Source organism: Apus apus, chromosome 24 (assembly GCF_020740795.1).
Source record: "Apus apus isolate bApuApu2 chromosome 24, bApuApu2.pri.cur, whole genome shotgun sequence".
Lineage (NCBI taxonomy): Eukaryota > Metazoa > Chordata > Aves > Apodiformes > Apodidae > Apus > Apus apus.
In genome coordinates this window covers 1,496,777-1,510,323 of record NC_067305.1, presented here as the reverse complement: position 1 = coordinate 1,510,323, position 13,547 = coordinate 1,496,777, and the positions used below count along the sequence as shown (strand labels likewise).

The 13,547-nt window shown below is 60.4% G+C and overlaps 1 protein-coding gene across 1 annotated transcript; it reads left to right on the top strand.

Annotated features, from left to right (window-relative positions):
* The first annotated feature begins 279 nt into the window (after positions 1 to 279).
* MEX3D (mex-3 RNA binding family member D) lies at positions 280 to 12,419 on the top strand. Its single transcript, XM_051639965.1, has 3 exons — positions 280 to 514; positions 587 to 866; positions 11,026 to 12,419. The coding sequence occupies exons 1-3, from the start codon at positions 368 to 370 to the stop codon at positions 12,282 to 12,284; spliced, it is 1,686 nt and encodes a 561-aa protein (XP_051495925.1). The 5' UTR covers positions 280 to 367; the 3' UTR covers positions 12,285 to 12,419.
* The last annotated feature ends 1,128 nt before the right edge of the window (positions 12,420 to 13,547 follow it).

The window sequence follows — 13,547 nt, the reverse complement described above, 5'->3', positions numbered from 1 at the left end:
GCGCGGTCCCGCCGCACCGGGGGGCCCGGCCCGGAGGGGCCCCCGCAGCGCCCGCAGCCCGGTCCCCGCCCCGCAGCGCCCGGTGCCCCCGGCGGGGCCCGATCCCGCTCCCGCCGTCCCGGGGGGGCCGCGCGCGCCTTCCCGCGCCGTGTCAACCGGGGGGGGGGGGGGGGCGGGTCCGTGCGGGGGGCGGGGCCCGGCGGGCGCACGCGCGCGGGGCGGGGCGCGGCCATTGTTGGGGCGGGTGACGCGGGGGCGGGGCCGGGCGGGGCGCGGGGCGCGCGCAGGAGGCGGCGTGCGGGGGGCACCGGGCACCGCCACCGCCCCGGCCCGCGCCGCGCCCGCCCGCTCCGCCCGACCGGCCGCCATGCCCGGCTCCATCTACCAGCCCGAGGGCGGACAGCCCGCCCGCGGCCCGCCGCGCTGCCTGGCGCTGCTCAGCCCGCCGCCCCCCGCCGGGCAGGAGCCGCCGCCGCCGGAGCCCGAGCCCGGGCGGGAGCGGGAGGGGCCGCCGGTGCAGGACGAAGCCGCCGCCCTGAGGTTCGCCCTGGACCAGCTCTCGCTGCTGGGGCTGGAGGAGGCGGGCGGGCTGCGGGCGGCGGAGGCGGGCGGTGCGGGGCCGGAGGAGCCGGCGGCGGGAGGCGCGGGGGGCGGCGGCCTGCAGGCGCGGGAGCGCGGCGGCGGGTCCCCCCCGGCAGCCGGAGCCGCCTCCCCCCCGGCCGCCTTCGGGAACTTCGCCCCGCACCTGGCGGCCCCCGCCGCGCTGCTGGCCGAGCCGCTGGGCAGCAGGAAGAAGAGCGTGAACATGACCGAGTGCGTGCCCGTGCCCAGCTCCGAGCACGTCGCCGAGATCGTGGGCCGGCAAGGTAACCCACGCCCCGGGAGGGGGTCACACGCGGGGACCCCTCTTTGTCCGCCCCCCCCCCCCCCCCCGCAGCTCCCGGCCCCGCGCTCCTCGGGGCAGTTCTGGGGCTTTGTCTCCGTGCCCGGCAGAGGCGGAAACTTAACGGCGACAAATCCCGCGGCCCTGAAACTCCTCCCGCGGACGCGCCTTCGCCCTGGGTCGAGCTGCTGCTTTGTGCCTTCTCCCCGACGCGCCGGCTGTAAATATTAATTAAGCTATATAGGCCAGCACAGCGGCACGGCTGGGATCAACAAAGTTCCTGGACTCCACGCGAGTCCGTGGGAGCAGGGAGGGCGCGACGGGCAGGAGAAAGCTCTGGGTTTTAGTGTAGTTTAATGGCTCTTCGCCCCCTCCCCTCCAGCTCGGATCTCGGGCTTGGCGTGTAAATGATCCTCGGTGTTTCGGACTCGGGTGGATAAGGGATGCTGGGTGTGCGGGGTGGGGGGGGCGAGCGGGGCGCGGAGCCCCCGCTCCGGGCTCAGCTGTCACAAAAGGCCGCCCGGACACGCCTCAGCCCCGCCGGCCCGGGTGGGTGTGCCTGGCACGGGCTTTGTCTGCGGGAAACCCCGAGTTGTCCTCGACCGGAGTTTCACCTTTAGGAAAGAAAAAAAAAAAAACACAAAAAGAAAGAAAAAGAAAGAAAAGACACCCCCCCCAGGCAGGAGGATTAAAAATATATCTATATATATAGATATATAAAAATCTTCCCGTGTCCAAGGGATGGGAGCTGCTTCCCCAGGAGCCCCGGCAGCGACGGGCACTTGGGCTCGCTGCCCTGCGGGGTGTTTTCCCCACGCCAGGCTCTGGCACCCCGAATCTTGCCCTCGCTGCCGGGGTCCCCATCCCTCCCTGGCCGGGGAGCTGCGGGGAGAGGGGCCGGGGGCCATTTTTTTCCTGGGGGGAAGCGGGGAGCTGGGCAGCCCCATTGTTCTCTTTGTTAGCCCAGCCACGCTGTGATGCGCGCGGTGACATCATGCTCTGCGCTTCCCATTGGCCTGCCCGGCCTCCCAGCCGGCCCCGCTTCCCGGCCTCCCAACTTTTCCAGGCACCCTTCCCCGGTCCCAGCTCCCCGGCCGGGGGGGTCCCGCGGGGTGCTGGGCCCCCGCCGGGGCAGCCGCACGGTTGGGCACGACCCGCCGTGTCAGCAGGGAGAGGAGCGCGTCGCCGCGCCCTGCCCCGGGGATCCCGCTTCTCCCTGGGGCTGGATGGGGACCTGGAGTGGGGGGCCTTGGCGGGGGGGTTCTGCAGAACCCCGGGGTCCAGCAACTTGGAAGCAAACCTGTAAGGGGGTCTGGGCTCCCCTGGGAAGCGTGTTGGCTCCACCAGTTGAAGGGGGTTGGAGGAGCAGCAGCTTTTGGGCCAGCAAGCTGCTGCTGCTGGGCACCCTTCCTCGCAGCAGCCGGGGTTGGGTGTTTGGGCTGTGGTCAGGCCCTGGTGCTGCCCGTCCAGCACCCCAAGGGGTTAAATGTGCACTCCAGCCCCTGCACCAAACACCTCGTGCAGAGTTTGGGTGCTCCCTAGTCTCTGCAGGGTCGTGAGGCTCCTGGAAAAGAGCTGCTGAAGGAATGATTATCCCAGCTTGTTGGAGAGGTGCTGTGGGGGCACCGTGTCCCACTGGTGGGCTCAGAGGGGACCTGGGGCTCACCGTGGGCTGGAGCTGCCTGCTGCTGCCCTGGCCTGGGGGCAGGAACAGCTCTCCCCAGGGTTTTCCCCCAAGTGTTTAATTCCCTCTCCTGGTCTTGGTTTCTCTGCAGCTCCTGTTCCTGCGCTGTGGCCCCGTTGTGCTGGGTTTGGGTGTGAAGGGGAGCTCGGCGTTTGGCACCCCTGGTTCTCGCTGGTGAGGGGTGTGGTTGAGCAGCATCTGAGGGGACAGGGCTGTTCCTGGAGTGTCGCTGTGCTCTGGCTGCTCTCTGGGGCTGCTGGCAGCAGTTTTAAATCTGGAGCAGCCGATGCCGGGGCCGTTTGCAGCTGCCGACCTCTCCGGGGCTCTCCCTGAGCTCAAAAACGAACAGAGCCCTTTCTGCTCACCTCACCCTCCTGCATCCATGCTGGCTCCCGGGCCCTTCTGGTCCCCCAGCTGCATCACACGAGGGTCTCTCAGCCTTTGGTAGCCCCGTGGCAGGGTAGAGCCGAGCCCAGGGGTGCTTCGTGGGGCCTGGCATCGTTCTGGAGCTGCGACGCTGCAGGTGACACCGCGGGGCTGGATCAGACTCGGTCCGTGTTCCCTGTCGCTCCTGTTTTTCCTGCACTACCCAGTGCTTGTGGTGCTGCCGTGCTCGGAACATGGGAAGAGATAAGACATGGATATAGGGTGCCCTGGAAGGGTCTTGAGTTGGGGTAAGGCTGGGTTTCCCTCCCTTAGCACCGTGTGCTGAGGAACAGGTCTCAGGGCGCTTTGGGACTGGTCTTGCTCTCCCCAGAGCCTGGCAGCCCCTTGGGACATGGTCCCAGCAGCCCAGGGCACAGCTGTCCTACGTGGGCTGAGGTGGGACACAGGCTGTCAGACGTAAACTCTCCTACTTCTCCTTTTTCTTCAATTTCTCTTCTCTAGATCCACTAATTTAACCCTTTCCAGAAAAGAGCAGCAGCAGCTCAGCAGGTCAATCCTTGTTGCGTAAAGCAAATCTCTGCTTTCTGGACTGGGCTGGAGAGGCAGTTGCTGGGACTCCTTGTCTGGGTCAGTGGAGCAGCCTCTGCCAGCCGGGATCAGCAGCTTTTCCTCTCCCTGCCCACAGGGCTCCCGAGGGGCAGCGTGGCCCGGCGGGGCTGCGTGGCCAGGCCTTTGCGTGCAAGCCTGTTCATGACTTCTGCTGTGGGAGGGATCATCTCCAAAAAATGCTGGGGGCAGCAGCGGTGGTGTGGGCTCATCTCACCAGCAAAAAGAGCTGTGGTGATAATGGAAATCCCTGGGGAAAGAGATGGGAGGCTGGACTTGGTGTTGCCTCGGCTCTTGGTGCTGTGCTGGCCTTGCTCTCTGGTGTCCCAGCTTTGTGGGTACATTTCCAGCAGCTTCTGCCCCCAACGAGGCCAGGAGGGTGATGGGCAGCAGGGGCAACTGGGAACCCCGGGCTCTGTGCTCCCCGTCAGTGCCTCGTGCCTCTGGTGGGGCAGAGCTGGGCACAGCTCCTCTCCCAGGCTCTGCTGCCCTGTCTGTGGCTTTGCAAAGGATTTGGGGAAGTTGCCATTTATAGAAGATGCTGGGATGTTCAAAGGGGAGATCTGAGGCAGGATGGAAGGTGGCAGCTCTGCTCCCTGCCAGGGCACAGCCAGCATTCTGGTGCTGGGAGGATGCCCAGGGCCACCACCACGGGCCTCAGCTCCTGGGCCAGCCCAGAACCTGCCCATCTGTGAACTCGCAGTGGTTTGCTGGGGCTGCCATGGATCCTCTGTGTTTCTGAGCTGCTGCTCCTTGCTGTCCTCTGCCCATCACACCGTGTCCTTTGAAGCTGGCCTGGCTGCCCCCTCCCACCTCCCTGGGTCGTGGCAGAGCCAGAACCTCCTGAAGTGGGTTGCACAGATTGATCTGATTGCCCTGCCTGTGCATCTTGGCTCTGGCACCAGCTTCCTCTTTACCCCGAGGCAGGAGCCTGGCCTCCCTGCCTCGCTCTTCCCGGTGTCTGCAGAAGAAACAAAGCTGTGATGTTCTTGCCTCACGCAGCATGGTGGCAAGGATGAATTAATTACTGTTTGCAGAGAGGTGGGAAGAAGCACTGGGCAAGGGGGGAGATGTGGTGGAGGTTCTGCATGTTCTTCTCCGCATCTGGTCCCAATCCTGCTGTGTCCTGTGCTGTTCACCCGTAATGAAGGGGACCAGGAGTGCTGTAACACCAGGTCTGAGGCCAGGAGGTGCTGCAGAGCTGGGGAAGAGGAAGGACAGTGCATTTCTGCAGCAGGTAGCATGCTCCAGAAGGCTGAGGACAAGGCATCAGCTGTGGGGGCTGTGAGGAGCAGAGTCTTCCTGGTTCATGCCATCAAAGGCTCCTCCAGAAATCTGTGCTTCCTCTTTACTGGGTTTGCATAACTGGGAGCCGGGCACTGCAAGCACAGGGTTCCATGGGCAGCTGGAGAAGTTGGCCAAGGTGATCAACTGGCTTTGTCCTCCTCATGTGGAGGAGGCCACTTTATGTGCAAGCAGGTGCTGGGAATCAGCAAGAGGATGAGCTGTGCTGGGTGTCTTGTGTCTTGCCTTGGTCACAGCAGGAGCACAGAGGCAGGAGAGGCACGTCCCAGCCTGCGCACGCCTGGCTTTTCTGGGCTCTTGCAGGAGCTGCAGCCCTGATCCACCTGCCAAGTCCTACTTGGTGGTGCTAAGAGGGGAAGTTCAGGGAGAGCAGTTACCTTTCCTGAGGTGCCACCTCCATCACATCATCCCAGGGAGAATCCCCTGGGATTCTGTTCCTGGCACCCTCTGTCAGTGTCACCTCTGCAGGCGGAGCTGGGCGGTGGCGTGAGGGGCTGTGACGGCTGGAGAGCACCCAGAAGGAGGGTGTTTGTGTGGCCGTGGGTTGTCCTGATGAGCTTGTGACACTGGGGACTCTGAGCTCTGGCAAAGAGCTGTAATGTAGTGACTGAGCCACTCCTGGGCTCTGGTGGGACTGCCCCACCCTGGTTTTGGAGGTGTTTAATTTTGGATCTCAAAAAATGCTTTTAAAGCCACATCACAAGATGTCAGGGGTTGGAAGGGACCTCTGGAGATCACCCAGTCCAACCCCCCTGCCAAAGCAGGACCAAAACCAGGGCAGGTCACTCAGAAAGGCATCCAGACAGGTCTGGAAAGTCTCCAGAGAAGGAGACTCCACAGCCTCTCTGGGCAGCCTGTCCCAGGGCTCTGTCACCTGTCACCTTCACAGGAAAGAAGTTCTTCCTCATCTTGAGGTGGAACTTCCTGGGCTTGAGTTTGAGCAGTTCTAGACTTGTAGCAAAGTCTGGCACCTTGTTTTCCTCCTCCCTTGTCATTAACTCTGCTCACCAGCCCTTGGCAAGGGAAAAAAACCATGGGCCTGTCAACCACTGCCACCAAGGCCCTTGAGAAGGGACCCCAGCTGCTTCACATGGAGCCATTGGGCACGTTTGTGCAGCGCGATGCCAGCGCTGCTGCCTCTGCCTGGGAGGGCTCACGGAGCTCTGCAAGAGCTTTACCATAAGGTAAAAGCCTGGTTGGGGTTGACATGAGTTACAGAGGTACCTCATGACCTGGAGGTGTTCCAAAGCCCTGTAGATGTGCTGAGGGACATGATTTAGTGCTGGACTCAGTAGAGGTGGTTGGACTCGATGATCTTAAAGGTCTTTTCCAACTAGAACAATTCTGTGATGCTGTGACCCAGCAATGCTGGAACAAGGACATGCCTGTGGTGGGGCTTGCTGGTGATGCCAGGTGGCCCCATGTCCTCTCCACAGCCTCTTGACTGGCATGGCCACGTTCTGGCAGGTTGGGATGGACCAGCTTCAGAAGGATGAAGTCACCTGAGATGATGTTTTCATAGTGGGCTTGGGTGGGAGCTTATGGAGACTCATCTTCAAGGCCAGATTGGATGGGGCTTGGAGCAACCTGGTTTAGTGGAATGTGTCCCCTGCCCATGACAGAGAGATTGGGACTAGATGAGCTTTAAGGCCCTTCCAACTCAAACCAGTCTGATTCTATGATCCGAAATGTCTCTTACTCCCCCAGTTGCAGGTTTGGTTTGTGGTTTGACTACGTCTGGGAATTGGGGGACTTTTGGGGCTTGGCCATAGGGTGTCAGCACCTCCCTGAGCGTGGGCAGGAGCAGATTCAGCTCAGCCACCTCTTGGGTGTGGGGATGTGCTGGGGAAGGGGGTTGTGCTGCTGGGAGGTTGTGTCTCCCTGGTTCCTGGTGTTGCAGCTGGTAGCTCTCTCTGCCATGTGGCTCCTACCAAATCCCAGCCCAGGGAGGCTGCCCCATCCTCCTGGTCAGGGCTTTTAGAACCTGCTGCCTGGGAGTCCCCAGGGTGGCTTAGGTGGGGTTGGGGGCTTGGGACAGCAGCAGGACAGGTTGGTCCCTAGTGGGACTGTGGTGCCATCCCAGCTCTGCTCCCCAGTCCAGGAGCACCCACCAGCATGTGGTGCCAGCAGAGGGTCCTGCTGCAGATTCCAGCACGTGGCCCCGGGCAAGCAGCTTCCCTGGCTGCTTCCCTGACTCCTCCTTTTCTGTGATGTTTCCCCTGCAGCCCCACTGTCCCAGCCCTCTTCTTTTACACCAGGATTGGATAAAACAGCCCTGAGCTGTGGTGTCTTCTGCTGGGCGGGTGGTCCCGGCAGCCGCGGGTCGCTCCTGCCCTGCTGGTTTGAGGAGGGGGGAGCGGGCCCAGTTGGGCACCCTGTGCCTCAAGGTTTCTGGCCGTGCCCCTAGGAAGGGTTTGTGAGGAGCAGCCTGGAAAAGCTCTCTCTCCATTTTGTGCTGCTGTGGCAGCAGTTTGGTCCCACCACGGGTGAGGAAGAGCCCTGCTGGGCCTTGTCCCATGGGACGAGGGCTCCTGAGCAGCTCCTGTTGCAGCTCCTGGTACTTTGGGATCTTGAACTTGCCTCTTCCTGCTGCCAGGGTGAATTTCACACCTTGGGTGTGAGGCTGGTATCCACGGGAGGCATCAGCACAGCCCCTGGTGGCCCCCAGCCTGGAACCCTTGCCCACTCCCACTGTGTTGGTCCCAGGGGAGCAGAGTTTATAGCAGGTACTGGAATAAACTGGGGAGGGAAAGGTGGGAGCTATGGGTGGCCTGGAGGAGCTGGCACATGGTTAAACATGAACTTCACCTCTGATGGGTGCTGGTTCTGCCCTTCCCCAGGGACTGGGCTTTCCCCACCATATGCCCCCAGCCATAAATACACCTTCCAGTTGTTGTCCTAAGTTAGGAAAAGCCTGGACAAACCCTTCTCCTCCCACATTCCTCCTCCACATGTCCCTGCAGCCTCTCAGCAGCTTTTCCAGCTCTGGGGACCAGGGCAGCTCTGTGTCATCCCCAGTCTGGCTGAGCCTGGCCAGTCACCCCAGGGCTTGAATTTGGGGTCATCCTGCTGCTCCCAAGCCAAGCGTGAATCCTTGGGGCAGTGCAAGGCAGGAAGAACATTTGATTGCAACAAGTGCTTGGAGGTGGCCTTCTGATGCTTTCAGTCTGGCTTGTATGAAACCCAGAGGGTTTCCTCTCTTAGGAGGGAGATACCAGCAGGTCTCCTGCCTTCCACCTCCATCTGGCTGCTTCTCTGCCTGCTCCCCTCCTAGATTCCCCTCCAACCTGCCTGTCTTAATCCTGGGATCTCTGTAGGCAGCAGGTAGGACCTGCCTGGAGCTGCCAGCACCCCAGGGCAGCCTGGAACTGGGCAGGGGCCATGCTGGGTGGTGCAAGCTGCTTCCAGGGGGTTGTGGAGGAACTATCTGGAGGGGCTGGTGTCATCACCCGTTGGCTCCCTGAATGTGGCTGTTGAAAGGGGTTAGTGCCACTGAAGGGCCAGGCTGTGACACCCAGGACAGCTGCTGCTCACTTGGACAGTTCCTGTTGTTTCTGAAGCTTAGTACCCTCCTAAGTGCCCTGTACTTGGGTCTCCAGGAATCATAGACTCATAGACTGGTTTGGGTTGGAAGGCACCTTAAAGATCATCCAGTCCTCTCCCTCCCTGCCCTTGTCCCAAGCCCCTCCCCAGCTTTCCTGGAGCCCCTTCAGGCACTGGAAGCTGCTCTAAGGTCTCCCTGGAGCCTTCTCTTCTCCAGGCTGAACACCCCAACTCTCCCAGCCTGGCTCCAGAGCAGAGCTGCTCCAGCCCTCCCATCATCTCCATGGCCTCCTCTGGACTCTCTCCAACAGCTCCACGTCCTTCCTGTGTTGGGGACCCCAGAACTGGCCCCAGCCCTGCAGGGGGGTCTCACCAGAGCAGAGGGGCAGGATGCACAGCACCTGTTTGTGCTCTGCTCTCCAGCTGGGCAGCGCAGGTGGATTTACCTGCTTGGGACAGACCTGCCCCAGCATTCTCTTCCAGCCCAGCCCTGGCCGAGTCCCTTCAATCTTCTGGAGCTCTCCCTGTTCCAGCCTTGCAGATGGAAGAGCAGCCCAGCCCTTCCTCAGGGGGTGTTGGGGAGGGGCTGTGCATCGATGTTGATCAATGTGCATCTGCAGCAGCAGCGCTGGCAGGGGACAAGGACAAGGCTCTGACGGGGCAGCCTCGACCCCTGCAGGCTCCCAGCTGGACAAGTTGGATTGATGGCTCAAGGCCAATTGTATGAGGTTCAACAAGGCCACGTGCCAGGTCCTGCCCTTTGGTCACAACCACCCCAGGCAAAGCTGCAGGCTTGGGGATGAGTGGTTGCAAAGCTCCGTGGTGGAGAAAGGACCTGGGGGTGCTGGTTGACAGGCAGATGAACGTGAGTCAGCGTGTGCCCAGGTGGCCAAGAAGGCCACCAGCATCCTGGCCTGCAGCAGGAATGGTGTGGCCAGCAGGAGTAGAGAGGGGATTGTGCCCTGCACTGGTGAGGCTGCACCTCAAGCACTGGGGTCAGTTCTGGGCCCCTCACTACCAGAGGGATGTAGAGTTGCTGGAACGTGTCCAGAGGAGCTACCAAGCTGGTGAAAGGTCTGGAGAACAAGTCCTGTGAGGAGAGGCTGAGGGAACTGGGATTGTTTAGTTTGAGGAAGAGGAGGCTGAGGGGAGACCTCATTGCTGTCTGCAACTGCCTGAAGGGAGGTTGTAGGGAGGTGGGAGTTGGGCTCTTCTCTCAAGTGAATAATGACAGGACCAGAGGAAATGGCCTGAAGCTGCACCAGGGGAGGTTTAGCCTGGAGATTGGAAAGAGTTTCTTTACCAAAAGAGGGGTTGGGCAGTGGGACAGGCTGCCCAGGGAGGTGGTGGAGTCAGCATCCCTGGAAGTGTTGAAAAGAAATAGAGATGTGGTGCTGAGGGACATGATTGAAGCACTGAACGGGCAGATGAGGTTATGGTTGGTGGATTTAGGTTATGGTTGGACTTGATGATCTTCAAAGTCCCTTCCAACCAGGATGGTTCTCTGATTCTATGACTTCCCTTTGGTTGCCCCACAAAGCTCGGGGGGTGCATGGGAAGTGGGAGGCAGGAAGTCATTAGCCTTGTGTGGAGTTGGGGGTGCCCAGCCAGGCCGAGTGATGCAGTTGGTGCTCCTGTTCAGGGAAGTTCAGACACGGGAAGTTCAGGACCCAGCAGGTCCAGTGAGCAGGGCTGGGGCTGCCGGGAGTGGTGCCGAGTCTGCTGCACCTCAACCAGAGCAGAGACCGGTCCTGGAAAGGAGCAGGAGCCTTTGGTTGAATGGGCACTGCAGGGACTTGCAGCTGGAGCCCAGTGCCCCCATGGGAGGGAAGGCAGAGCTGGGAGTGAAGCCCCTGGTCTCCTGGTCCCAGCCTGGCCCTGCCTGCTCAGGGGTGTTCCTGGTGTGAGACAAGCAGGTCCTTCCAGAATGGGAAGAGCTGGTGCCCCCTGAGCACCCCTGGCCCAGCTGGCCAGGACACATCCTCCTCCCTGCTCTGGTCCCTGGGGGAGCAGGGGGGTCTCTGCCCCAGCTCCCCCATCCCTCCAGGTCATCACTGCTGCTCTCAGCCAGGGCCATGTCTCAGATTTGACTGCTGGTTGAGAGGTGTCCACAAACCTGCAGGGTCCAAACAAGCCTTTTCCTTCCCTTCCATCTTCAGTGTCTTTTGTTTCCTTACCCCTCCTGAGGCTTTTGGGTGAACCTGGCTGCCCGTGCCCTCAGGAACCCGGGGGTGCCCCCATGGCTGCTGGCCCCAACCCCTCTTTGCCCACATGTTGTCCCAGCCCACGGGAGCTGGGCTGGGCCTGTGTCCCCAGGTCCTGATCCCCACAGCGGTGTGGAGGAGGTGGTGGCAGAGGCTTCTTCTGTGCCTGGGGCCTGGAGAGTCTTGGACAAGCCAGTGCAACCCCCACGACTGAGCTGTGAGCCCCCAGCTGCCTTTGGGTTGGGGGGGACCCCCTTTCCCCCAGGACGTGTGTGCTGCATCTGCAGAGCCACAGGGGTCTGCTGGCTCCTGCTGGTCCTGCATCTGCACCTCCCGTCCCGGGCGAGCAGAGCGTCCCCACGAGGCTGCTGTTTTGACGGATCATTTTGTATTTCCTTCTCCTTGCTCCGCAGGCTGCAAAATCAAAGCCCTACGTGCCAAGACCAACACGTACATCAAGACGCCGGTCAGGGGCGAGGAGCCCGTCTTCATCGTGACCGGGAGGAAGGAGGACGTGGAGATGGCGAAGAGGGAGATCCTCTCGGCCGCCGAACACTTCTCCATGATCCGGGCGACACGCAACAAAGTGAACGGGCTGACGGGAGCGATGCAGGGACCCCCCAACCTGCCGGGACAGACCACCATCCAGGTGAGGGTCCCGTACCGGGTGGTGGGGCTGGTGGTGGGGCCCAAAGGAGCCACCATCAAGCGGATCCAGCAGCAGACTCACACCTACATCGTGACGCCCAGCCGGGACAAGGAGCCCGTCTTTGAGGTGACGGGCATGCCCGAGAACGTGGACCGGGCCCGGGAGGAGATCGAGGCACACATCACCATGCGGACAGGCTCCTTCATCGACGTCAATGCCGACAATGACTTCCACTCCAACGGCACCGACGTCTGCCTGGACCTGCAGGGCAGCACGTCCAGCCTGTGGGCCAAGGCCCCCCACCCTGCCCGCCGCCCCACGGGCGCCCTGCGCAACGACAGCCTGAGCTCGCTGGGCAGCACCTCCACCGAGTCCTTCTACAGCGGGCGGGTGCCCGACGCCAGCCCCACCAGCCCCTACAGCACCAGCAGCGGCTTCACCTTCAGCGAGGCCCCGGCCCCGCTGGCCTCCGAGGAGTGCGACTTCGGCTTCGACTTCTTGGCCCTCGACCTGACGACGCCCACCACCATCTGGTCACCCTTCGAGCGCTCGGGCAACCCCCTGCAAGCCTTCAGCAGCTGCTCCTCCATCAGCGGCTCGCAGAGGCGCAGCAGCAGCACGGCCACCCCCCGCCACTCGCCCACCCTCCCCGAGAGCGGCAGCTTGGACCACCCCCTGGCCCGTCGCATCCAGAGCGACCCCGTCAGCACCTTGTCCTGGTTGCCCACCCAGGGTTCGCTCTCCTCCTTCTCCAACAGCACCGGCTACTCCTCCTCTTCCTCCCTTCCCGGCAGCGTTTCGGCCACCTCGGGTTCTCCCACCGACTCCAGCAGCTCGGAGGGGCAGCGCAAGAGCTCCCGGGAGTGCATGGTGTGTTTTGAGAGCGAGGTGATCGCCGCCCTGGTGCCCTGTGGCCACAACCTCTTCTGCATGGAGTGCGCCATGCGCATCTGCGGCAAGGCCGAGCCCCAGTGCCCCGCCTGCCACGCGCCCGCCACCCAAGCCATCCACATCTTCTCCTAGCCCGGCGCAGCTCGCCGGGGCGGCCGCTCCTTCCCTCCTCCACCCCAACACACACACACACAGAGTTTTAAGGATTTTAAAACTGTTCAAATCAACATTTTTATTTAATAACAGATCCAATGGGTGCACGGGGGTGGGGTGGGAGGAGAGGCTGCTGCTCGCTGGCCGGAGAGGAGGAAGGAGGGCAAGGCCGGCGGGGCGAGAGGTGGCCAAACCACAGGGGTTGGGAGGGGTGGGCAAGAAGGGGCCAACGAGGAGGAGGAGGAGGAGGAAGAGGGGTGTGAAACTGCAGAGAGGAGGAAACTCCGATGTTTACAGAATAGCTTTAACTCTTCCCCCGGCTGCGGCGCTGGGAGGAAGCGGCCCAGCTGTTCTCCTACAGTCCTTCCCAAATACCAGTATTCAGTTTGCAAAATGGAAATAAACCAGAAAGAAAAGGTCCGGTTGCACTTTTTTTTTTTTTTTCTAATTTTTTGGACACGCAAGGGTTGTCTTTTTATTTTTTTAAAATCATTCTATTATTATTATTATTATTATAATTATTATAATTTTTTTGTCGTCGTCGGTCTTTTTTGTATGTAGCTTTTTTCCCAGGATGATTCTTGACAATTCTATAAATATATATATTATTTTTATTGTTTTGTTTTGTAACACATTCTCTTTTGCCAATGTGAAAACTGCCCCCCACAAAAGTGTGACAAGGTTGGGGGTTGTGGCTGGAGGGGCCTGGCCGGGGGGGGGGTGGGGACAGAGGGGGACACGGTTCACACACCCATGTTGCAAAAACCAGACATATTTTCTATCTCCTTTTTTTTATTTTATGGTTGTTTTTTTGGTTCGTTTTGGTTGTCGTTGGTTTTTTTTTTGGTGGGTTGTTTTTTTTTTTCGGTTTCATTTTTTACCTCTTTATGTATATGTAGGGAATTTATAGGAAAATATGTACTTTATTGAATAAATTTTAAAAACTAAAATATATTTTATTTTAAAAAAGAAAATAACGGACCTTTAACCTTACATGGCTAAAGTACTGATTATATATTTGCTGAGCTGACTTGACGGTTATGAAAATTGTATCAAGAGTTTTATTTTTTGACTTCAAAGCCTTCTTAATAAAGACTTTTTACTATATATGAACTCATCTGCTACCTACGGTGTCTCACTGCCGCTCGGTGTCCTCAGGCCTGGCCACCCTGCTCTGCCTTTGGGCTGTGTCCATCTGTCCCTTCGTCTGCCCGTGGTTGGCTTCTCCCAGTGTTTGCTCCT